Source organism: Volvox carteri (genome assembly GCF_000143455.1).
Source record: "Volvox carteri f. nagariensis unplaced genomic scaffold VOLCAscaffold_26, whole genome shotgun sequence".
Taxonomy (NCBI): Eukaryota; Viridiplantae; Chlorophyta; class Chlorophyceae; order Chlamydomonadales; family Volvocaceae; genus Volvox; species Volvox carteri.
This window is the reverse complement of record NW_003307569.1, coordinates 1,029,212-1,051,169: the sequence shown is the minus strand read 5'-3', so window position 1 is coordinate 1,051,169 and position 21,958 is coordinate 1,029,212. Positions and strand designations below refer to the sequence as shown.

Below are 21,958 nucleotides of genomic sequence, written 5' to 3'. Positions count from 1 at the left end.
GATCTACGAAACCGCCTGCCTCCGTCATAAAAGGGTTTCGCAAGAGCAGAACCTCAACCAAATCTAGGGCTGCAAAGGGGTGCGCCTTGAGGCGTCCGTGACCTCCTTAATTTATCGGACAACCTGACGTTTTGGTCGCGCGGGTGACTGCCAGACCGCCCTGCAAAAGGACAGCCCGTCCACGACGACCGGGACAAGCTTCCTGTTGACTGTGAGGCCGTCCATAAATATCCATATATCTCCTTCATAATGGAGTTGCTCCTTGCAATCGCGCTTGGCGCAGCGCTCTTCGGGGGTTTCGGGAGCCCTGCATCCGCCGGCTACGACTGGCAGTGGCACACAGGCCGCGCAACCCATTACGGAGGACCGGGTGATCCTTGGAGCATCCATAACGGCCACTGTGCATATGGCTATCTCGACCCGAACGTTGGTAAGTTGTTAACTGTTACGTTATGTTATGTTATGTTGTGCTCTGTTATGCCAGAAGCTCGCAAGAGCTCGTCAGGCCCAGACGAGTTAGGAGGCTCATGGACCGCAAGACCAAGCGAGAAATTCAGTAACAAGTTTGATAACTCGGTTTCGGTAGCGTTGCGTCTGTCGTCCGTTAGTAAGCGATTTGCCGCGAGGACACGCTTGAAAAAATTTAAGCAAATTGAGGAACGTTTTAGTGCCGAAAGTTCAACAATTTTAAGAAGTCGGATGCTTTTTATAGCTCCCCATGCATGGCGGATGCTCCGCTGCCCAGTTTGCCACCTCTCCTTACTGTCGGAAGGAAATGTTCGTGAGTTCCTTTTCTTATTACCATCGTGGCTTTTACAACACAGTCCTGACCCAAATGACAATGGCACGAACTCGAACGCAGGAACTGGTTGGGACATCTGCGCCCCTTCTGACCAAAACTGGGACTACGATGCGGCCACAAGCAACTGCGGGTGAGTTGACGCCTTGGTGGCAAGCTGGTAGCCGCGCAGCCAGGGCGCACTCCTGCTCAGCCTTGATTGACCCAAATTGTGCGGCACTGTGTGATCCTTTTATTCTGTGCTTAATTACATAGAAAATACGAGCAAAGATCATTTCATTCAATCACAATATGCACTTATCTCCACTGCATTGAAGTCTCCACAGCCATTAAAAAGTGCACGGCAAATGTATCGTGGCAAAGCGATACATGTTTTCTATCAAGCAATAGCTACGCTGCCACATTCCATGTCCGGCGTCAAGGTACTTCTCCGACAAATCTGCAGGCTTTGCTACGAGGTGGCATGCCAGGGAATGGACTTCAACGATTTCTACGGCAATTCACTTGAGCGACAGAGCGTATGCTATGACTCTTCCGCAAGTGTCATCCTGATGGTGACAGACCTCTGGTAAGTTGGCACCATGACTAAGTTCTGACTAAGCGACAAGGATACGCGTATTCCGGTTTGTACGCGTAGTCCAGCTTTTTAAAAACGTTTTTTACAGGCATATGAGTAAATGCCTTGGCTTTAGGGGCTGTATGTGTTCAAGGGGCGATACGAGTTTTAACCTGGATTCCGCCTACCCGAGCGCAGCTGTCTAAAAATTTCTGAACTCTCAACTGAACTGAGAGATGCCCGATGTGGGTCACGGATGCTCTTATCTGACGTGCCTGCTTCCCTGCATGGGGCCTGAAGGTGTGCCTGCTTCCTTAATGACCAACCATGGGACGGGATGACCCACATCGATTCTTTGGCATGCTATCCCTACCCGCCGCATCATGTGCCCTCCTGCACGCAGCCCCTGCTACTATCCGGCAAACCAGTACTCCAATAAAAGGTGGTGCTGCGGCGACATGCAGGTACGGAGCTGTGTAATGACATGGATTAGTAGCTTCTTGACCTCGGTTGACGCTGCCACCGCTGCAACCGTGATGAAAGTGATTTTTTGTACTGGGTGTTACATTGTCAGCTGTGTCGCTCGATCGGTTTGACCAACGCCAAATTTGTTTCCTGCCTGCAGCATTTCGACATCTCGAGCTACGCGTTCCAAAAGGTGAGCCTTGTTTTGCGGTCCGCGCTCCTTTTGTACCTCGTGCGTTCCTCGTACCCGCCATCGCCATCGCGCCATCACCATTACGGTTTACTTTCAGGGCATGTTGAGACCTTACCGCTTCCGCTTGACCTGGTTTGTGTCCCGACCCTGCCCTCACGTGTCTTCGCAGCTGGCGGATATGAAATGGGGCGTAATCGGAGTTAAGTACCGACGAGTACCTTGCGACTACCAGCCAGCGAACCGAGCCCAGCTTCCGAGTGGCATTCCTTCCGTACCAAATTACCAGTCGCCGCCTTGGAACTGGGACTCCTCAAAGGATAAGCGCTGGAGCGTGATCGGCAACAGCGGAAGCAGCAGTAGCAGCAGCAGTGCTAGCAGCAGTAGCAGCAGCAGTAGCAGCAGCAGCAGTGGTGGCTCCTCCCTGACGTCGTCCGTTAGCGTCAGCAGCTCGAATTCGGTGGGGCAGCAGTCGTCGGTCATCAACGCCTACTGGGGCGGTAAGCTAAAACTTATGTTTCAGTTCGTGAATTCAGTTTGTTTCCGGCTCTGGATTGCCGAGCAGGTCGCGTGACAAGCCGCGCCGCTGGCGCGCACAAGCATGGCAAATTATTTGCACCTTTTCCCCCCACGAAACTAACGCCTGCCTTTGAATGCTCACTTCGAGCGATTGGCTTTCGCAGGTTTTATGCAGGGTTGGAGCGACAGCGGCAGCTGGAGCATCTCCCGGTGGGGTCGCGACTCAAGCTGGGGCTTCGACGGACAGCAAGCCTACTGCGTGACCATGGGCGGCTACGCCGGCATCCAGTTCAACGGCTGGTCGGGTGTATTCAGCTCCAAGCGGACGCTCGAGTTCTATGCCCGCCAGAACAACGGGGGTACGCCCGACGTCAGCATCAAGCTCACCGCGCCGTCGGTAAGGCTTAAAAGTCTGGTTTCTTGGCCAATGACCTCGACCGTTGCTTGTTGAACTCCCTTGGGATATCACCGTCTAAATGCGTAACTGCTTCTGCATTTTCGGCAGGATGTGCATTGCGATAAGAGCACGTTTCAAGGCGGTACAGGTCAATTGAAGACATTGAAGATATTGTGCTGCTTTGCAATCTGTCTTGCGGGCCTGTGCATCAAATAGCTAAAAATGAATCAAAATTTAATTTTTGTAGTCCCCGTTGAAAGGTGATGCTGTGTGCGATTGCGGCGTTCGATTGCTGCGTTCTACGTATCTTACACCGTTGCACCCACCATATGCGCACCCGCCAGGGCGGTTGCAAGGCGCTGCAGTTGCGCGACATGACGCCCAAGGACCAAACTAGCAATTGGTCCCGCTTCCAAGTACAGCTAAGCGCTTTTGACTGGCGCCAAAGGTACGTAGGCATGCGTCGTGGATACTGGAGATTGGGGCGCCAAGTATATAGAGGTGGTGGCTAAATACGCGAGATGTGGCTAGTTGGCCACGGCGGGATTCGCATGCATACAATCCATACATCACGGGAAACGTTGCGCTATGCGCTAGACTGTTGTGCATTTCCAAAAGCGCGTTCCTAGGTGTGGCCTGTGGCCATGTTACAGTAGCTGCTCATGCTGTGGACATGCTTGCTGCAGTAGCGCAGGTACGGTTTTGAGGAGTTGATATAGCTGATGTATTTAATTGTTTACTGGCCCTTTTGCAGTGGCGGTGGCGATGGCAGTGCGTTCGGCGGCTGCAGCGACTCCATCAACGACTGGTCCGTCAACGTCCTCGTCATTATGAACAACTGGGGGGGCAATCAAGACCTGTGCATCGATCAAGTAAAGGTCTACTAATTGATAGCGGCCGTTACCAACGCCGCGGCGTTCTTTGTTATCCGTATGTTTTGCGCTTGCTGAAGAGAGCTGGGGAAAGCATTCGGGGTCGTGCATTGGGCATTGCGAGGCGAACACCTTGGCAGCTTACAACCGGGAGAATGACTTTAGGTGGAAGGATTGCGTGCATGTGCTTGAGCATTGCATGAATAAATAGGGTAAATAGGTAGTCGCAGTGCAGGACGGCATTTGGCGTGCGTGTAAAATGGCCTAGCAGGTCGAAACGTACTGCACGTGCGCTTCCATAGAGATGTGGCGGCATCGTGTACGTGGACGACGATTGTGCAACTGTACGATATTGAAGATAGCATGTACACGCGATGCCGTCAGAACGGTGGGCATCTGCAAAGTTCGTGGAGAAGTAATTGCGTTTGGATGGCTCGCAAAATGGACCAATATGCGAATAGCGCAATGCGGATCGATAACAATGGGTGGATGCGGGTGGTTCGCCATGCACTCTGGCAATAGTCAATAAAAACTGACAGCTTTTTTCTTACGTGTCCGTCAAGGACGTTCGTTTCAAGTCGGGGTATGTGTATAATACGCTTCTCCAATCGTCTTGCACGAGATGAGCGCATTATACGAGCGCAAGTCTTCTAGCACGAGAGAAGCACAAACAATGTTGGCTATGACTAGCCAAGCACGATACAACTGGCAGGACCGTCACGCGCGCGCTGGTACAGGAAACGACTATGTTGTAACAAAATGATGTTTCCAGGCGGATGGTTTAGGACGCATAGTCTCTTACCATGCGCATGTGGTCACCATGAGAAAATGATGTGTTGCGTGGGAAATGCAGCTAGCCGTTCGCCCTCGCGTTTATATAGTAGACTAGGATTGTAGCTGACGAAGTCAGCTACGATATTTACCTTTCAGGAGATGGAAAGAATATGAAGGGACACCTTACATGTGTAAGGGAAGCACGTGAAAAAGTCCATCGAGTCTGCGTGTCGAAAGACCATGCTTCCTGCTTCATTCTTCCCTTGCTATCGCGGCTTCGTAGGACGCTATAAGAATTAATTGTATTGGCCACACATCCTATACCTGTCCTGTAGTCTATGCTACAAACCAGCTTCTTGCCTCGACTGCTCAGCCGCACATCACTGGGGCAGAGGTTGCATTCGCAAACGACAATAAAAAGATAATTAGTATACCCGCCTCCTCAGCAGCATTTATGAGCTTCCTGCAAACGAGCAAACGAGTACCACCTGAGGTCCTCCTCTCAGCAACAAGATGGGTTGGAGTCCGACACGATGCGATACAGAAACGCACGTCACCTGGGTTCATCAATCTAAAACATGCACATGTGCAGAGCTTCCAGACGCAAGTTTAACGACCTGTACGAAGCAAATGGACGAGCATTCCTAACGCACTGAAAGTGAGTGTATGGACGTATGCGAGTTACAGGCCTGGATAAACTGCCTTCGCCTATATTTGCGCTTTACAATCGGTTCTTTGGGGTCTCTTGGGCACCGAGGCCCGGCGGGCCATTCACGGTGGCCAAGGGGCGTGCATGCTTCTGGCTAATACAACGCCATCTCGGGCTCTGGTGTATCGTGCTCGGCAGCCCTTTGCCCGGGCGTGGCATACTCATCTCCAGCTGCCGTCAGCACCTGCAGTCAGGAAGCCTTTTGAAGCTGGCATCCAGGTTTCGGCAATGACTTTTTCTGCATCGAGCGTTGATATTCAACGGCCTTCATCGAGGTATGTTATATAAATCATAAATTTTTGAGGGTCGAACCTCTCAGGTTTGGCGCGCTGCGTATCTTTGTGAAGGCATTTTTCCTACCTGTTATTATACTTAAACGCTTGTTATATTTTTCTCAAGTACTTAAAGAGCTGCCGGTGGCAGCTCGGCATGCATGGGCCGTTAGGCTTAACGTCGCTAGTTTACAATGGTTATCCATCGCAGATCTAACAAGGCTGAACATAGATGTCAGGATCGGGGTACGTCAGAGAGTCGGTCGTCAGATGATGAAGCTTTTCAGCGGCATCATGGCCTCGGGCGCGAAGTTGCCGACACGAAGCATCTTGGACGGCCGAGCTCTCGCAGTCGAAGCCGTAGTCCCCGGCAATTGGAGGATGACGATCGCAGTCGCTGTCGTGAGCTTGCGGCGAACGATAAGCATGGGCAGAGGGTCGTATCTCACCCCGCCGACCGTGGCATCATCTGCAGCGATTCGCATCGTAACGGCGATTTACCTGCTGCTCATGCTAATGGTCAAATTACTACAAGGCGTGACTTCATCAGTTTGGACCGCGCCGCCGCAGCCGCCCCCGGTGGCAACCGCTTCAACGAGAAAACCGCCCGCGAACCATGGGACACTTCAACACGAAATTTTAACAATTATGACACCAACAAGAAGAGCAATACTTTAAACCATTTTAACCGTAACGGTAAAGATCCAGGCCGACCACAGGCCAATCACGACGGCGCCTCGGATCATCGGCGTGACGACCGCGACGACGATGACGATGATGACGGCGCCGGGGCGCACCCCTCTGACTTGCCCAACCTTAAAGCAAGCAGGCGCCGCCGCGCCGCCGCGAGTCCGGCACGCAGCCGCAGCCCTAGCGGAAGAAAGGAGCGTCGTACACCCAGCCCTGACCGCGCCCGTGCCGCCAGCCGCAGCCGCAGCCCACCCCGCCGCCAGAGGTCTACGTCCGCAAAATCCACAAAATCCGATTCTCGATCCGGATCGGCTCGCAGATCCTCAGAATCCGGCAAGCGACGGAGGTCCAGGTCGCCTGAGCCGTTGACGGAGGCCGCAAAAGCCAGCGGCGCCACCGCGGGAACGAACCGCCGCGACGAGCGAGAAGGGTCTCGAAAGGACCGGTCGCGGCGGGAGGATTATCGAGACCCCGCTAGCGGCAGCGGTGAAAACCCGGAGCGCGAAGGTAGCTACGGCGCCGCCACTGACGATGCAGAGGAGGCGGGGATGGTTTCGGAGCGGCGTCTGGTGGACAGCAGCAGCCGTGGGCAGCGAGGGGATCGCGACAGACCCGACCCCAGGCGCAGCCGCAGTCGAAGCCGGAGCCGCAATCGGGGCCAGGAGAAGGATCGGGACCGCCGTCGTGACGGCGCCGGATCTGATGAGGACCAGCAGCAGGGGGGAAAAGGGTCAGCAAGAGCTGCTGCTGTCGCCGCGGCCGCCGTGGCGGCGGCGGCGCAGCCAGGTGGCGAGCCGCCGTCGGGATCCGCCAGCGCGCGCGGCGGCGGCGGTGCCGCCGCCGCCGCACCAGGTGCTCAGCGTGGCGGCCCTGGCTCCGGAACCCGTCTGCTTGTGAGCTTTGCAGATGAGCTGGACGAGGAGGGCCCAGGCCCTAGCGGTAACGGCGGCGGCGGCGGCGGTGGTCGTACGGGATCGCTCGCCGCCAGTACAGCCAAACGCTTCATGCGGGAGGAGGCAGCGGCTCGTGTGGCCATTCCCGCGCGTACAATCACGACAATTGCCAGTAGCTCGCTGCCGGTGCCGATGGTGCTGACGGGTTCCGTCGGGCTGCCGCCGTCGCCGTCGTTGTCGCCGCCGTTGGGGTTGCACTCCCCGATTGGGCAGCCGAACCACCACCATCACCATCACCCCGCACAGCATCTGGTTTCATCTGCGCCCATCCAGCCACGTGGCGCCGTAAGTTCCGCGATGGTGGGTCCTTCCTTGCACAGGCCGGCGACGGCGCCGGCAGCGGCCTTGAACGGTTTCGGAGCCGGGTTCCACTTGGTGACGTCGGCAGCGGCGGCGGGTATGACAATGGACGCGGTCGCGGATGCGACGGCAGGGGACATGGCGGCTGGGGTGGCGGCGACGGCGCGCAGCCGTGGCGGCAGCCCTGAGGCGACGGGCGGTCGTACGCTGGGCCGGATCTTGTTTGGTACGGCATCGGTGAGTGTCCCTGGGAGGGACGAGAGGGGGCGAGAGGGGAGGGACGTACGTGTCGTGGACGGGGCGCCGTCGGAGGGAAGGGATGCGGCCCCCTAGGACGGTCGCCTGCACCATGGAGAAGGTTGCGATTAGCCTTTCCAGGCTCTTGCCTGGATTTTGTTGCGTCGTAACAACCCTCTTCGGTAGCTGTTTTGGTAGCGGTGCTAGTAATACTAGTGGAGGTGACGATAGCATTTAGGAAGGGCGCTCGGGACTAATCGAAGGCATATTTCACCCCGCCTTGCTAACAACACATCACATTCTCATCCACCTCCCTTGGGGCTTCGGACGTCGGCAGCTACTTCCCAGAATTCCTACTTTCCCAACTGAATCTCCCCTGCCCTGCTCTGCCCTGCCCTCCCCTGCCCTGCCCCCTTTCCCCACGCTGTGTTTTTACCTTCTCTCCTCTCCCCTCTTCTATCTAAATCCCCCGATGCCCCGATTCCACCACGACCTCCTGCGGCCAGGCCCGCTGCGCCCGGCCGTACATGGAGGATCGCCACTGTATCGTACAGTGCCTCCGGCCCTTGTCGTCCTCCGGCCAGCCGCTACTAGACGGCGTTCAGCGCAGTCTCGCCGCCATCTACGACGGGCACAACGGCACTCGGGCGGCGGACACGGCGGCGGCTCGGCTGCACATGCTGCTGGCGGCGGATGCGGCCTTGAGGACGCACACAGGTCAGGGGGGTTTTGGGGGGGGAGGGCGCGCGCGTGTGTGTGTGTGTGTGGAGACGAGGGGCGAGGAGACGAGGGGGGATGGGGGGGATGCGCTTGGGAGTATAAGATGTGGGGAGAGTGTATGTTGCCGTACATTACGTCCTCACATTTAATGGCGATTATGATTTATCTCGCTCGCCACTGATACTCCATTGGCGATGGCGCTGCTGACGACGTCGATGTTAATAATGCTGTTGATAATAATATTCGCTGATGATGAGATGATGACAATGATTGATGATGAGATAATGAATGTGATGATGATTGTGATGATGATTGTGATGATGATTGTGATGATGATTGTGATGATGATGATGGCGACGCGGGGCACACACACGCGCGCAGGCGAATTGGCTCCCCCCGCCGCAATGGCCGCGGAGGAGGCCGCCATCGGTGCCGCCCTGCGTCGGTGTTTCCGGCGGCTGGATGACGAGATCCTTGCTGAGGCCCGGGCGGACGGGGCGCGAGACGGGGCCACCGCTTTGCTGGTGATGCGGCTCAGCGATACACTGTATGCAGCGCATGCGGGTGAGAGGGGCGGGTGGGTATCATACTATTTATAAAACAACAATTTGATGATATTGATGATATTGATGCAAGGAGCAAGGAATGTCCAAAGCTGCAAGCTGCACTAGAGGAGCTGATGGGGGTTGAGGGAGGAGAGGGAGGAGAAGGGATCAACTGTCTGTTTTGTATCCCGCCCATTTCCCCTCTTTCACCCGCGAGCCGAACCTCTTGGATTGTCTATCTCCCCTCTTTCGTCCACTGTACGACAGTACCGTGCATGTACACCATTGCATTTAGCAGGTCAAAAGATCCTGGGTTTAATTCCTAGGATTTAGGTCTCCAAAATTGATCGAGAGGATGAGGTTATGGCTAGCTGCTGAGGTATGGAGGTGATGTCATATATATACATATATATATATATATGTATATATGGATTATCTGAGTTTCTTGTAAACTTTTAAAACTTTGAACGCAGGCGACAGCCGGGCGGTACTGTCACGTCGCGGCACTGCTGTACGCTTGACTGATGATCATAAGCCCCATCTGCCTGCTGAGAAGGCCCGAGTGGAGGCGGCGGGTGGTCGTGTGGACTTCCAGCGCTGTTGGCGAGTGATTGTGGAGCCCAGGGAGGGGCGACTTGGCAGCGGGCTTGCAGTCAGCAGGTATGTATATTTGTATGTATGTATGTTACTGTGTATGTGCGTTTGTATCCTTGTTTGTATGTTTGTATGGATGGATGCTGTTTATTATGCACTAGCATCATCGTTTGAGTCCCGTCCCAATTTATTATTTCTTTAGTGCGCGGTAAACGCCATTTATACACCTCAGGTCCTTGGGCGACTTGGATTTCAAGGAGCCTCGTCGCTTTGTGGAATGTGAGCCAGATGTACGGCGTGTCGTACCGCAGCCTGGTGACAATTTGGTGGTTCTGGGCAGTGACGGGCTGTGGGACGTCCTGAGCGACCAGGAGGCGGTCAACTGCGCGAATACGGCGTTGCAGGTGCGGTGCGGTGTCGGGGCTGGGGGGATACCTCGGAGGGCTGGGGGCTTGTGTGGGGGAAGTGGAGGGGGGAAGGAGCGGGAAGGAAAAGTGAGGCCGTATGTGCTGTGTGTACCATCACATCGGGATATGCCAAATTCTAAGTAACGTCTGTTTCCCTTCGCCCCCAAATCCTCGCCCCCTCCCCCTCGCCCCCAAACCCCTCGCCCCCAAATCCTCGCCCCCTCCCCCTCGCCCCCAAACCCCTCGGCCCCACACTCTCACTCCCTCCCCACCCCAATCCCACCCAGGCCCTCCGCCGAGGCCCCGCCTCCCCGCTGGCGTATCGAGATGAGGATGCCCAGCTGGCCGCCCAGGCGCTGCTGGAGGAGGCCCAGAAGCGAGGTACCGCGGACAACGTTACCGTCATTGTGATGCTGCTGCAGTGGAGCTGAGGACGTCTGTCCTCCTACGAAGGGGTGTTACAACGGGCCGGTTTTTTTTTACAAGTTCCCATAAAGTGGGGGGGTGAGGGCCCATCCGTGCCGGCGGGCCGTGTCATTATCAATCACTATTATTGGAAAGGATCGCGCTCTCTTTCTCCCTCTTTCTCTCCCTATACATCATGTCATTACATCATATGTTTCCAGTAAGGTGTGGAAACACATTAAGAAATGGGGCAACGCAAGTTCATTCCGATGTGTAACGCACGCGCTCACTCGCACAGACATACAGACAAACGCATTAACACGCGCGCAGGTGGTGACTGGATGGAACGAGAAACATGCATGCGCAGGGGCAGACATGCATATGGACAAACAGCATGCAGAGTCCTGACGGCAAGCTTTGCGTTTTTCTTATTCGGGATTCGGGAGTGAACCCCCCGAATGGGGGGGATGGTTTGTTTGGGCTGCCACGGCCCCAGCCCGTGCTCTCCGTGGGGCGGTTTGTTATCTCATCGCTGTGTGTGTTGTGTTTCTGTGTCCGGTGTGCGCTGCTGCGTTTGTTTGGGAGGGGAATTGCCCTCGGTGGAAAGTTCTTTTTGCATTTGGGGTGGAGGGGGGCCGGAGGTGGTTTTGGGGTCGTAGAACTTTTTGCGTGGCGGCGATGTTGTTTTTCGACATTTTTCGGGTGTTTCGGCAAAAAAAATCCGCTTTATTCCGCTTCGTTTCCCCTTTCCTTTCCAGGAAACGTGAGCAGACGTGAGGGACGAGAGGTATGGGAGCTCCTCCGGCTGCGTGTATACGTGCAGTAGCAGTATAGAGTGTGTGAGAGGGCGAGGGGGAGAGCTCTCGAGATGTGGTGGTGTGGGGGCTTCTAGCTGCATGTAGCCCCTGATGCTGATGTAGGGGGATGTGCCGCCGCGTTTTCTTTGCTGTTGTTGTTGTAGAATGTTTTTTGTAGGTGACATGTGGACCAGGGAATGGTGGTGGAAGCAGGTGTATGAGGGATGGAAGGGGAAGGGGAAGGGGCCCACGCCTACCTGGCCGCGCGGATTACGTCGCGTGTACATGAGGGACGTTGGCGGTGCTGGTGGCGGTGGCGGTGTAAGGGTGTAAGGCCTTCGTGGGCGGGAGTATTGGTCGTAGTTAGGGATCCAACCCCCAAAATAAGGATGTCAGCTGCGTTTTCCAAAACCCTAAAGCCGCTGCTGCAGCTTTCACTCAACCGCTCTCCCCAGTCAACACATACATACATATACCGCATGTTGGTGGTGGCATACACTAGTGCGCAGCATACGTGGCGGTTCTCTCTTTCGAAGATATGGGGTGTGCATGTGATGTGTGTGTGTATGTGCGTGTGTGTGTTGGCAATTCATGAAAGCCTTGCGTGACACGGCATGATGAACTGTCGCAGCGCTTCGAGGGCTGGTGTTTGGTGGCGGAACAAAACAAGAAGCGAAGGAACTAAAAACCATCATCGTCAACAAGAAATAACAAGAACGTTAATAACTATTTGCACGCTTCTCGTCACCTGTTTCTTATTGTCTTTAGTTAAGAGTACCGCTGGCAGCACTACTGTTGTGCATTTGTTTCGGCCCTAGTACGACAACACACAAACACGAAGAGTTTTAGTACGGACTAAGCTTAAGCAGAGTCCCGAGGTGGCGAGGGGTATGGGATGATGGTGGCGCTTGGCGATGGTGTGTACACATGCGGAAGGGAAGTTGCGCGCAAAGACCTCATCTCACTGGACGCTCTCAGTGTTTGGGTCGTCTTTTGTTTGTCAAAGTGAGAGCGACAGTGGAGAAGCGAGGGGGAGGGGGATCCGCGGCCGACGAACCTTCTTGGCGATTTTGGGGGCTGCGCATTGGAGCAGAGGTAATATATATCAATCGATAGCTGCGCAGCGCGAGCGAAAACGGCGCCTGTAATTTGGAAAAACCAAGGAAAGGATCATTTCGCCCGCGTATGTGTATATGTACGAATGTATCTATGAACGTATTGCCGGGACTTGTTCTCAGCTGCCGGCAACGTGCAGCGCAGAAGATGTAGCAGGGTGCATACGGACATACGGACTGTGGTTCTAATGCACAGAAGAGGTTATCACGAGCTGGGAACAATTTCAGCACATATGCATGAATGCTGCCTGCGAGTACGGACGTTGAACGTGAAAGTGAGAGTACGGAAAATTGGGGTGTAGGTGATGTTATGCTCAGTGCATTATGTGGCTGTGTACGTTTTGGGGAGGTAAGCGGCCGACGTTGCAGCTTGGTAACCAGGGTTGGGTGTAGCAGAAACTGTGTCGTGAGTTGACCCACCATCGCGTTCATGATTACTGATAGTTGGAGGTACTGAACTAGGGTCATGTGGAGGACTAATCTCGTTTTCTTTGCTCTTGGGGCAATGTCGCAGCCTATGAGATCTAATCGAGGCGCGACTATTGCTGGTTGAAAACTTATTCCTTCCCCGTCGGTTGTGTTCTCTGGAACTTCCGCAATATTTGGCGGTCTTCGGACCCACCCAACAGATTCAATACATCACTCATGAACTAAAGGAAGGCACAAATGTCCCTCATCCAAAAATAAAATTTTGCAATGATGCAGTAATGCTCATTAAGCCAGCTGCCTTTTACATAACCTGTCAAACGCTGTTAGACTTGCTCTTTGTAGATTTACGGGGCCGAACTCGTATTGCCAAGCGTATCGCGCAACCAGTTTCTCCTCTCTCTCTCTTCGCTCTAACGAGTAGCCAATGACCACGGGCGTGTTTCCCTTGCTTCCTGTCGCCACATGTATAGCCCCTGTGCATCACACCGCCTTTCATACTGCTTCGGATCTTCACCACTACATGCTCAGAGCCCCTAATACCTCTTTTAGGGACACGGCGTCACACCACTTTGTAGTCCACTGGGCTCCCAGAGATACACACTAAATCATAACCGTACCTGCCGTACCTGCCTGCAACTGACATATATAGTGTATCTTTTGTATTTTATAAACATATAATACACTCTGAGGTCGGATGGAGTGAATGGATTAGGGTGCAGGGGAGAGCAGGGAACTGCCTCGGGAAAGGGGGCCTATGGTGAAGCTATACCACCCTGTAACAACATTCATATAGTCGCATTTAAGTATTGAGTTCACCGCAAAACCTGATGAGGCGAGCCCAATCATTGACATCACGGTAACGAAACCCTGTATTCGTTAGATGCGTTGTTCATGTGATGAGCCCACAACCATGCAATACTATATCACATCACACACCACATCGCTACATAACCCTGCCTGGTCTCCTAAACTGCTTCAATGCGTCACAACTTCATGGCGTCAGGAAGGTCAGGAAGGTCACTGCATGTGCAGCATGCCCAGCTCATAATTATTGGGCATAAATAAGCACACATACCGCACACATACACTACTTACATGCTTTGCTGCATGAATATAGCGCATTACGTATAAATAATTCCACACGTCACAGATTTTCCTGTTTGTGAAACACTCCTCGAGAAGTGAAAACTCCCCTCTCCTGCGAACACAGTGTTTTCACGCTCTACAGCCCCACTAGGGCGATAAGCAACACTGCACACGGGGGGTTGGGGGGAAGGATGCACACCGACATAGAACAAGAAGAGCAACAAACGGCCCACAAACAAACAGGCGCGAAAACGTCCACTGCTGGCAACACTGCCCATAGCACTAAGATAACCGTCGAAAATACGTCGCCACCCGGCTCCAGAACCAGCAGCAGCAGCAGAATATGTTATTCCCGGGGACATTATTACAATATTTACACGCACATACGGTATGCACAATGTACGGCACGGTGCGCACGGCAGCAGAACCTTGCATTAAACACAAATACCATGGGATGGCTGGCATTGCTTGGTTGTATGCCATGTACGTATGTCTGTGTATCTGCCGCTAAATCACCACTACGGCATTGTTGGCCCTCCCGCGGAAGGGTACCCTTCCTACGCTTTGCGTAGCAACAACCTGTCTCCCCACATCGCTGAGCTATTCTTCCTCCCTAAGATCACCTCCACCTCCACCTCCACCTCCACCTCCACCTTCACCACCTCCATAACCGCATCCGTCACAACCAGCCTTTCGCATATCACTGGGCTTATCACGGGATCTGCATCCGCCGATCCGTGCTTTTCTGAAGTCGTGATATAACACAGCCCCACCTCCGTAACAACCAACTCTGCCAACACGACCGCCGTAATTTGCCTCCATCCTCACCACCTCCTCTAGATCGCGGTTATTGCGACTCGCCATCGTCATCGTCATTCTGGAGCCATCGGTTACCTCTCCTCATCGTTCATTGTGCCTCTACTTGCACGCCAGGAAGTGCCAGCAGCCCTGGTTGTCAACCACAGCAGGCGCGGGAGCTGACGTAGCAGCAGCAGCAGCATCAGTTGTGCCCTTCCCGCTCCCCCCCTCCTTCACTGGAGTACTGCTGCCCGCCTGCGGGTGCGAGAGGCGGTTGGTACGGCAAGGCGGTTGTGTAAAAGGTACGTTAGAATTTGTGGCTTTGGGAGGAGAAAGGTAGTAGTACAGTAGCTACTAGAGGTGGTGATGAGTGGGTTGAGGGGGGTTTTGGATTACCAAGGGGGGGGGAAGGGTTAACAAGAACCGAAGAGAAAGCATTGTCGTCTCTTAGATTACACTCCTCCTCCCCTCTCGCTCACACACGCATAACGGCTTTTGAACCGGGTCCAGCTACCGCAGGTCCTTCACCCCTTCCCGCGGTGGTGATGCCCGCTGGAAGGGTGGCGGTTCTTCCTCGTCCTTCTCTGGTGCCGGGGCCCGATCCGCGCCCTCCCGACCGCCTCACGCAACATCTGACCTGAACACCTTTCGGGACCCCCAATTTTCTTTCTTGCGCATTATTTACCCCGCCCTTCCTTCCAATCACTGGTCCCCCGTTCGACGCCACGAAACATGGGCCCCTCCCCACCGGCTTCCGGCCAGGTCGCCGGTCATTAGCTCTGCATACCCACAACCATTTTGCCGCGTCCCCTCCTGCCTTCTTCACTACCCCCCACCCCAACCGACACTACTACTACTACTACTACTACTACTACCACTACTACTGCTGCTGCTGCGAGCGACTCTGCTGTGTGCCCCCCTGACAGATTCCAGTTCAACAGTGTCTACCTGATGAGCCCCTCCATTCCAATTCTCAGCTTATCTTTCGAAGGGTCATCAATAACCTTTAATTGTGATACCTACTACTACTACCCTCCCAGCTCCTCACACCTCGCACACGTCATCATCTGCACCATGAAGGGTTTCACCTTTCCCTCCCTCCCCCGATGTCCGCTACGGCAACCCTTTTAATCCAAGCGGGACGATTGGGTGGTTGAGCGCGGCAAACGAACAACGGTCCACCGAACATCCGGTCCGCACACAGCAACCAATTTTAAAGTATTTGACCAGGAGCACGCGTATATATGTATGAATGTATGCCCTTGTGTAGAATTTTCTCACTCCTCTCTCCGGCGATGTGCAAGGGAAGGAGGCGTTGCGCGGTTACCCCCTCCCAGGATTTGGATCCGGATCCAGAATTCCAAAAGCCCGATGGAAAACAGGCCTAGGTAATAAGGCCCTCCTAGCCGCCCGCGTGGGTGAGGCGGGGACCTATGTCAAGAAAGGAAGAGAGCGAGCCTTAATGACCTGGGCGGGTGGTAGAGGGGTGGATCGAACATTCCCAACTTCATCGGCGCTTTACCTGCGCGGCAATATTGGTTGCGCTTAGGCGTGCTGTGGCCCCATACCCTTGGCTTTGGCTGAACACACTCTCCTTACTCTTATGCAATTTAAGAGCGCCACCTAAAGAGCCAAATGTCTGCGGGTTACTACTCCTACTCCTACTCGGTACTACGGGAATACACTCAAAACGATTGCAATGATTGTTCATGATATTCTCATATATCCGTATACATGATGAGGTAGAATCCTTTCTTTGGGGGTGAGGGCGTGTGTGGCTGCGATACGATCCAAGCTTTTTTAATTAATAAACTCACAAACTAACCATAAATGAACCATACACACATGTACTCTCGTAATACTCGATTATGCACAGTGACTCCTCCATATACATATATTTATAACTCGCGTGAACGCATACTAAACAGTAATACACAGTTTATGCAGGCAACTCATGTACCTATCCACACTACACAGAATATGCTCTCGGAGCTGTGAGGTTTATGGACCGGCCCCCCCGTTGTGGGTTTTGAGCACATGACCATGCTGCTGCCGGCGCTGTGCATTCATCTCCGGGAGCACAACACCCGGGATACCCACACGTTCAATACACACACGTTCAATACACACACGTTCAATACACACACGTTAAAATACACATACACACACAACCACAAGTACAAGCGTCAACCGCCAACCACAAACCGCTATCATTCACACCCGCGCCAACTGGTACGCCGCTATCCCCCCTCCTCTCCCCTCCCCTCCCGAACACCCCCCTCCCCGCCTAGGCGGGTGCCACTGCGCTGAGTCCGACCTTGACGTCTCCCGAGTACTCCCCGGGCGGTAGCAGCGCGGGGGAGGGGGAGCCGCCCTCAGCCTCCAGACTCACATCGCCGCTCAGGACGATACCTGCAGTATCAGTGGCAGTAGCAGCAACAATGGCAGCAGTAGTATCAGTGGCAGCCGCAGTAGCAGTGGCAGGGGAAAAAGAGCGGGATTTAGGAGAGAGGCGAAGCAGGCGGCGGGTGCACGCCTGAATCCCCATTGACCCCCAGACACCCGCATTTCCACTCAACCCCAATCCCACTCCCACAGACAACCCCAACCCCTCAAAAACACCTTCGTACCCGGCGAGAACTTGACGGGGCCTTTGACGGTTACGGACTTGGCCGCGATGAGGCTGGGCACGTCGGAAGCCAGCGCCTGGGATCCGAAACACCACGATTAATGACGAGACAATTTGAATTCAAATTTATTTATACCTCAAGTTCAAAGAGCCGCAGTACACGGTGGGCACGATGCCAGACTCGGGGGTGGTGCCAGACTGACATGCCGAACTGTCACTGTCAATATACACACACACGCACGCACACACACAAACCCCAAAACCCCCAACCTTGCTATTTCCCCCCCAGACACAAACAAACACGTGCGCACCTCTAGTTGATCTACCAACTTGTAGTACGCATCGTCCAATTTAACGAGTGGTACGGCACCCCCCGACTGCAGCAGGGAGGGCGCAACAGCCACGGTTGCGTCTTCCGCGATGACGTACGCGTCCGAGCGCAGTACGAACAAGTCCGAGCAGGTCTTGACGGGAGCGAAACGAGAGCGGGGAACCACGATGGCACCTGCGTGTGCGTGTGTATGTATACGAGGATATAGGTGTTTGAACTTGGATTGTACGCCTGTGTAATTTAGATCGTCCAATCACACACACACATACACACACACCCCGTAAAACAAATCACACACGTACAGAATGCGGAATAGAGACATACATTCATCTGTTACACAAAAGAACAGCCCCATTAACACCCCACTATCTCCCCCTCCTCCCCCCTAGCCTTCCCCCCCCACACCCCTCTCTTCTCCCCCACCCCCCCACCTGCGCTATCGAAGCACTCGATGGCGGACCCCATGGCCGTCTCCAACTGGAACACGGCGGCCGACTTCCCGTCCCGCGGGTTGACCGTCTTCTTGTTCTTGATGAGCGGCAGGTCCAGAGCCCCTCCGGACCGCTCCAGGGTGGCCTTCAGCTGCTCCAGGGATACCCACAAGTTGTTGGTGTTGAAATACCTGGCGGGGGCGCGAGGGGGGTGGGGGAGGAGGGAGGGAAGGAAGGAAGGAGGAAGAAGGGGTTTTCAATCGTGAAGGGGGCAAGGGGGGCGGACCCGTGGCTGGGGGGAAAGGGAGAGATTCAAGTCCCCACAAACCGCCCCATCCTCCTCCTCCTCCTAAGGTTCATAAGGGCCCTACGTTTCTCCCGTACAATTCTGGCCTAATCCCCATGTTCCCATATTGCCCTAGACCCCCCTTCCCTCCGCCCCTCCCCCCTCACCCTTCGCAACCCCCCTTCCCTCCGCCCCTCACCCCCTTCGCCACCTAACCTATGTTTCGCAATGTCTTCAAAGGACTTCTTGTCCGCGTCCGGGCACATGGCGCTCTCCCGCAGCATCAACCTGCCATCTGTACGGCGGACACATAGGTGACCGCCCTTCTTGTCGGCGGCGGTGCGCTCACAGACCTGGGCGGGGGGTGAGGGAGTGAGGGGGGTGGAGAAGTACGGCAACGATGCCGGGAAGTGCCGGGGAAAATACCCGGTGAAATTACATACATACGTACATACATACCTCCATCAGAAAGGCGTTTTTGGACGTGGCGAAGTAGTTGAGGAGATCCAGATCCAAAGTGGCTCCAAGGTTGTCGGAGTTGGAAACGAACAGGTACCTGTGTGTATTGGTGGTCGTGGGTGGGTGGGTGTGTGTGGGGGGGGGAAGAGCGGAGGAAGGGTTTGTGGGTAGGTTGGGTGTGTATGGTTGTGGACGGGAACAGAGGTGGGGTGGGTGGTGGTGGTGGTGGTGGCTGTGTGGGATGCCGCTCCAGGGAGGGTAAGGTTGAAGAGGGCTAGGGGGCCGGGGGGCGGGGAGGGGGACGGGATATGACAGGCGGCTTTGAGGAGGACAAACCCCTGCTGCTAGTCGGACAATTGCCATGCAGCATGTTTTCCAAGTGCCCAATTTTCTTCCCCTCCAAAACCTCACCGTCCTCTTCCATCTCCATGCCCCTGGCCCCCCACCCCAAGCAAACACACACATTCCCGCCACTCTTCCCCCCCTGCGAAACCCAGTTTCCCCCCCCTCCACCCACTTGATGCCCTTGTCGATCAGTTTGTCCAACATGCCGGACCCAAGTAGGGAGGGGTAGATGTCGCCGTGGCCAGGGGGGCACCTGGACATACATACATACATACATGCACGCACACACACATACACAGGGGAGAACGGAAAGAAGGGAAGGGAAGTACAGAGTGTGTAAAAATGCGAATACTATTGAGAAATGGGTGCACGGATTAAAGAATTAACTGCAACCGGCCTAGCTTATCTTAGCGTAGCGGGGGGACCGGCCGTGCCTGAAGAATACACACATACATACACACACGCGGGGCCCGACCCGCCGGCCGTGTTCTCTGGTGTTTGTGTTGTGATGTATGATTAGGGGGGTAAAATTGGGGGTAATTGCTAGGCATTTTAGTATGTATGTATCGTGTAGGAAAGATAGGCCAACAGTACCCCGCCCGAGCGTATATGTGTAACACAAACATACAAAACACACACGCAACCCCCCTACCCACCCACCACTCATTGTCGGGATGTGGGGGGTAGGTGGCGGGTTTGTTGGTGGCGGCATCCACCTTGGGGGACATGTTCTGCATCAGCTCGATAAACGGCTCCTGGTGGGGCCCGGAAGGGGGGGAGTCAAATGCAAGATGGGGAGGAATACGCACACGAGCAGCAACAGATCGAGATAGGGCGGGAGAGGCGGCGCCGTACCGCGGAAGGGGAAGGGAATGACAAGTAACTGGCCGTACATTCAGCCATGCAAGCATTAGGGGCCGTTGCTGCGGTGGGATGGGAGCTCGGTGTGTACGTGTGTACGCGGGCTGGGGAAGATAAGCCCAAGGCCAAGCCAAAGCGCAACCCCCGTACCCCGCTAACCCCGTTTCCTGGAGTATCTCCCCCTCTCCCGCCCACCCCCTTGCGCCTGTAGAGTTGTTTCCTTGACATTGCATGTAATATATAAGACCCCCACCCCTCCCATGAACTGTTTTTAAAGAACCCCCCTACCCCCATAAATTTCCACCCCAAGTTTTACCCCTCACCTTATGAACCCCCCCTCTGCCCCTCAACCAATACACAGCTTCCTTCCCCCTCCCCCTCCCCCCCCCTCCCCCTCCCCCCCCCCAGGGCGGCGGCGTTTAGGTCCCTAATTCCTTGCATATGTTTCCTCCTTCCCCCGCCCCCTCCCCCCTCGAAACCTAACCCACCAGCAGCAGGTCCGGGTGTTTCTCGCTCAGGAAGGCTCGCGTGTCGGCGCTGGTGGAGAAGCTGTTCATGAGGGTGAAGATGACGTCAGAGCCGTACGACTTGCGCATGTGCTTGACCTGCCGGGATGGAGGGGATACATACATACATGCATACATGTATATATGCCGGGATGGACACACACACACATATGTATATATTACAAAGGCGAAACATACATAGTTGTGTACATAAACGCACCTGCTCGGCGATGAGGTCCAGAAAGGTCTTTCCGTCCTTCACCACCAGCAGCGACTTGGCCTTCTCCAGGCCCATGCTGGTGCCCAAACCGCCATTCAGCTTCAGTACGGCAGTCTGGGACAGCAAAGTCTGAAAACATACATACATACATACGTACATACATACATGCAAATTCAGGAAAGGGGTTTGAGGGGCAAGTGTGGGGATATTACGAATGAAAATTATTAAAACGAAAAAATATTTAGATGCAAAACTGTAAATCCCGGCGTCCAAAGTATCAACGACCACCAACGAGTGTGAAGATATAGATTTCACACAGGGATAAGGGCAGGCGGGGTGCGGTGGGGTGTGTGGGACGAGGTACCCTTGACACAGGAAATGTGAGGAGGGGCAAGCCAGGAAGGGATGGGAGGAATGTACGACAAAAATGAAGAATGATGAGGAGGAGGGGGATAATATGGTGGTCAGGAATGGCGAGCAGGTTTTTATTAAGCACATGGTTTGGGGATTGCATTTATGTTGGGAATTTTGTAATGTGAGGTGTGAGAAACGCTGAAAACGCGATTAGAGCAAGAGGGCGCATCGTTTCAAATTGCTGTTAGCGTTGTAATGCAGAGGCAAGAGGAATTGGAAACATCTTACCTTGGCCTCCGAAGGTGACACGCTTGGAAGGTCGAGCAGTGAGGGCAGACCGGTAGCGCTGTCAATCTCATCTTCAGGCACCTGAACAGCGCAGTGCACAAAGTTTCTGATGACCCACCGCCTTCGACATGGAGGACTCAACTCATTTACATAATTGGTGTCAACAGCGATCTTGAAACGGCCTGATCGGACCTCCCTGGCCGCGCCATGTTTGTTCGGAAGAACCATACAAACAAATTCCCATGGGGACGCACCTAAAGTGGCAATATAACGACATACGGTCCTGGAACACATAAGGCTTACCATGCCTGTCACACCGGCCACCAGTTGGTCATAATTCTTTTTAAAGGCCGCAATGGCAGCCGCGCTGAGGCCCGCTGCCTCCATCTTGGCCTTGAACTCTTCGAAGTGGTTCTACAATCACCGGTTCAGCACGAGTAAAAATGCCAGAGCGTAATCGCTCGTTTCCCCGACACGATACGCACCGCCATTCCTCAGAACCAATCTTCTGCCTCTTACGTGGACAGGTTTATCTACAGGGCCAGCGTTAGTACTGGAAGTGAGTTTACAACGAACTGATCGGAGTTCTGTTGCCCGGAGACTTCGCTGTTGTGTTGGG

The 21,958-nt window shown here is 54.4% G+C and overlaps 3 protein-coding genes across 3 annotated transcripts; 2 read left to right on the top strand and 1 right to left on the bottom strand.

Moving 5' to 3' along the window:
• The first annotated feature begins 72 nt into the window (after nt 1–72).
• On the top strand, nt 73–4,230 carry VOLCADRAFT_105296 (uncharacterized protein). Its single transcript, XM_002951930.1, has 10 exons — nt 73–430; nt 485–607; nt 863–932; nt 1,245–1,367; nt 1,759–1,819; nt 1,981–2,013; nt 2,183–2,270; nt 2,694–2,926; nt 3,271–3,374; nt 3,681–4,230. Exons 1-10 carry the CDS (start codon nt 250–252, stop codon nt 3,811–3,813), a joined length of 1,149 nt encoding a protein of 382 aa, XP_002951976.1. The 5' UTR covers nt 73–249; the 3' UTR covers nt 3,814–4,230.
• A 5,234-nt stretch (nt 4,231–9,464) lies between these two features.
• Nucleotides 9,465–9,981, top strand: VOLCADRAFT_33640 (uncharacterized protein; the record flags this gene model as incomplete). Its single annotated transcript, XM_002951929.1, has 2 exons — nt 9,465–9,650; nt 9,850–9,981. Coding segments are annotated over 2 exons (318 nt in total), but the record flags the coding sequence as incomplete, so codon positions are not given.
• A 6,432-nt stretch (nt 9,982–16,413) lies between these two features.
• Nucleotides 16,414–21,958, bottom strand: VOLCADRAFT_105295 (uncharacterized protein). The gene is made up of 13 exons (XM_002951835.1): nt 21,825–21,958; nt 21,643–21,753; nt 21,340–21,420; nt 20,698–20,826; nt 20,460–20,576; nt 19,771–19,865; nt 19,283–19,363; nt 18,766–18,862; nt 18,523–18,659; nt 18,021–18,211; nt 17,570–17,763; nt 17,260–17,335; nt 16,414–17,041 (listed from the first exon to the last, which is right to left on the bottom strand). The coding sequence occupies exons 1-13, from the start codon at nt 21,828–21,830 to the stop codon at nt 16,917–16,919; spliced, it is 1,440 nt and encodes a 479-aa protein (XP_002951881.1). The 5' UTR covers nt 21,831–21,958; the 3' UTR covers nt 16,414–16,916.

What these genes read in the sequence shown, in the direction of transcription:
- VOLCADRAFT_105296 (XM_002951930.1), top strand. Translation starts at nt 250, where the DNA reads ATGGAGTTGCTCCTTGCAATCGCGCTTGGCGCAGCGCTCTTCGGGGGT. An exon ending in CTATCTCGACCCGAACGTTG is followed by an intron (nt 431 to 484) that starts GTAAGTTGTTAA and finishes CTGTTATGCCAG; the next exon opens with AAGCTCGCAAGAGCTCGTCA. An exon ending in GGTGCTGCGGCGACATGCAG is followed by an intron (nt 1,820 to 1,980) that starts GTACGGAGCTGT and finishes TCCTGCCTGCAG; the next exon opens with CATTTCGACATCTCGAGCTA.
- VOLCADRAFT_105295 (XM_002951835.1), bottom strand. An exon ending in AACACCCGGACCTGCTGCTG is followed by an intron (nt 19,866 to 20,459) that starts GTGGGTTAGGTT and finishes GGGCCCCACCAG; the next exon opens with GAGCCGTTTATCGAGCTGAT. An exon ending in AGTTGGTAGATCAACTAGAG is followed by an intron (nt 17,336 to 17,569) that starts GTGCGCACGTGT and finishes TTCGGATCCCAG; the next exon opens with GCGCTGGCTTCCGACGTGCC.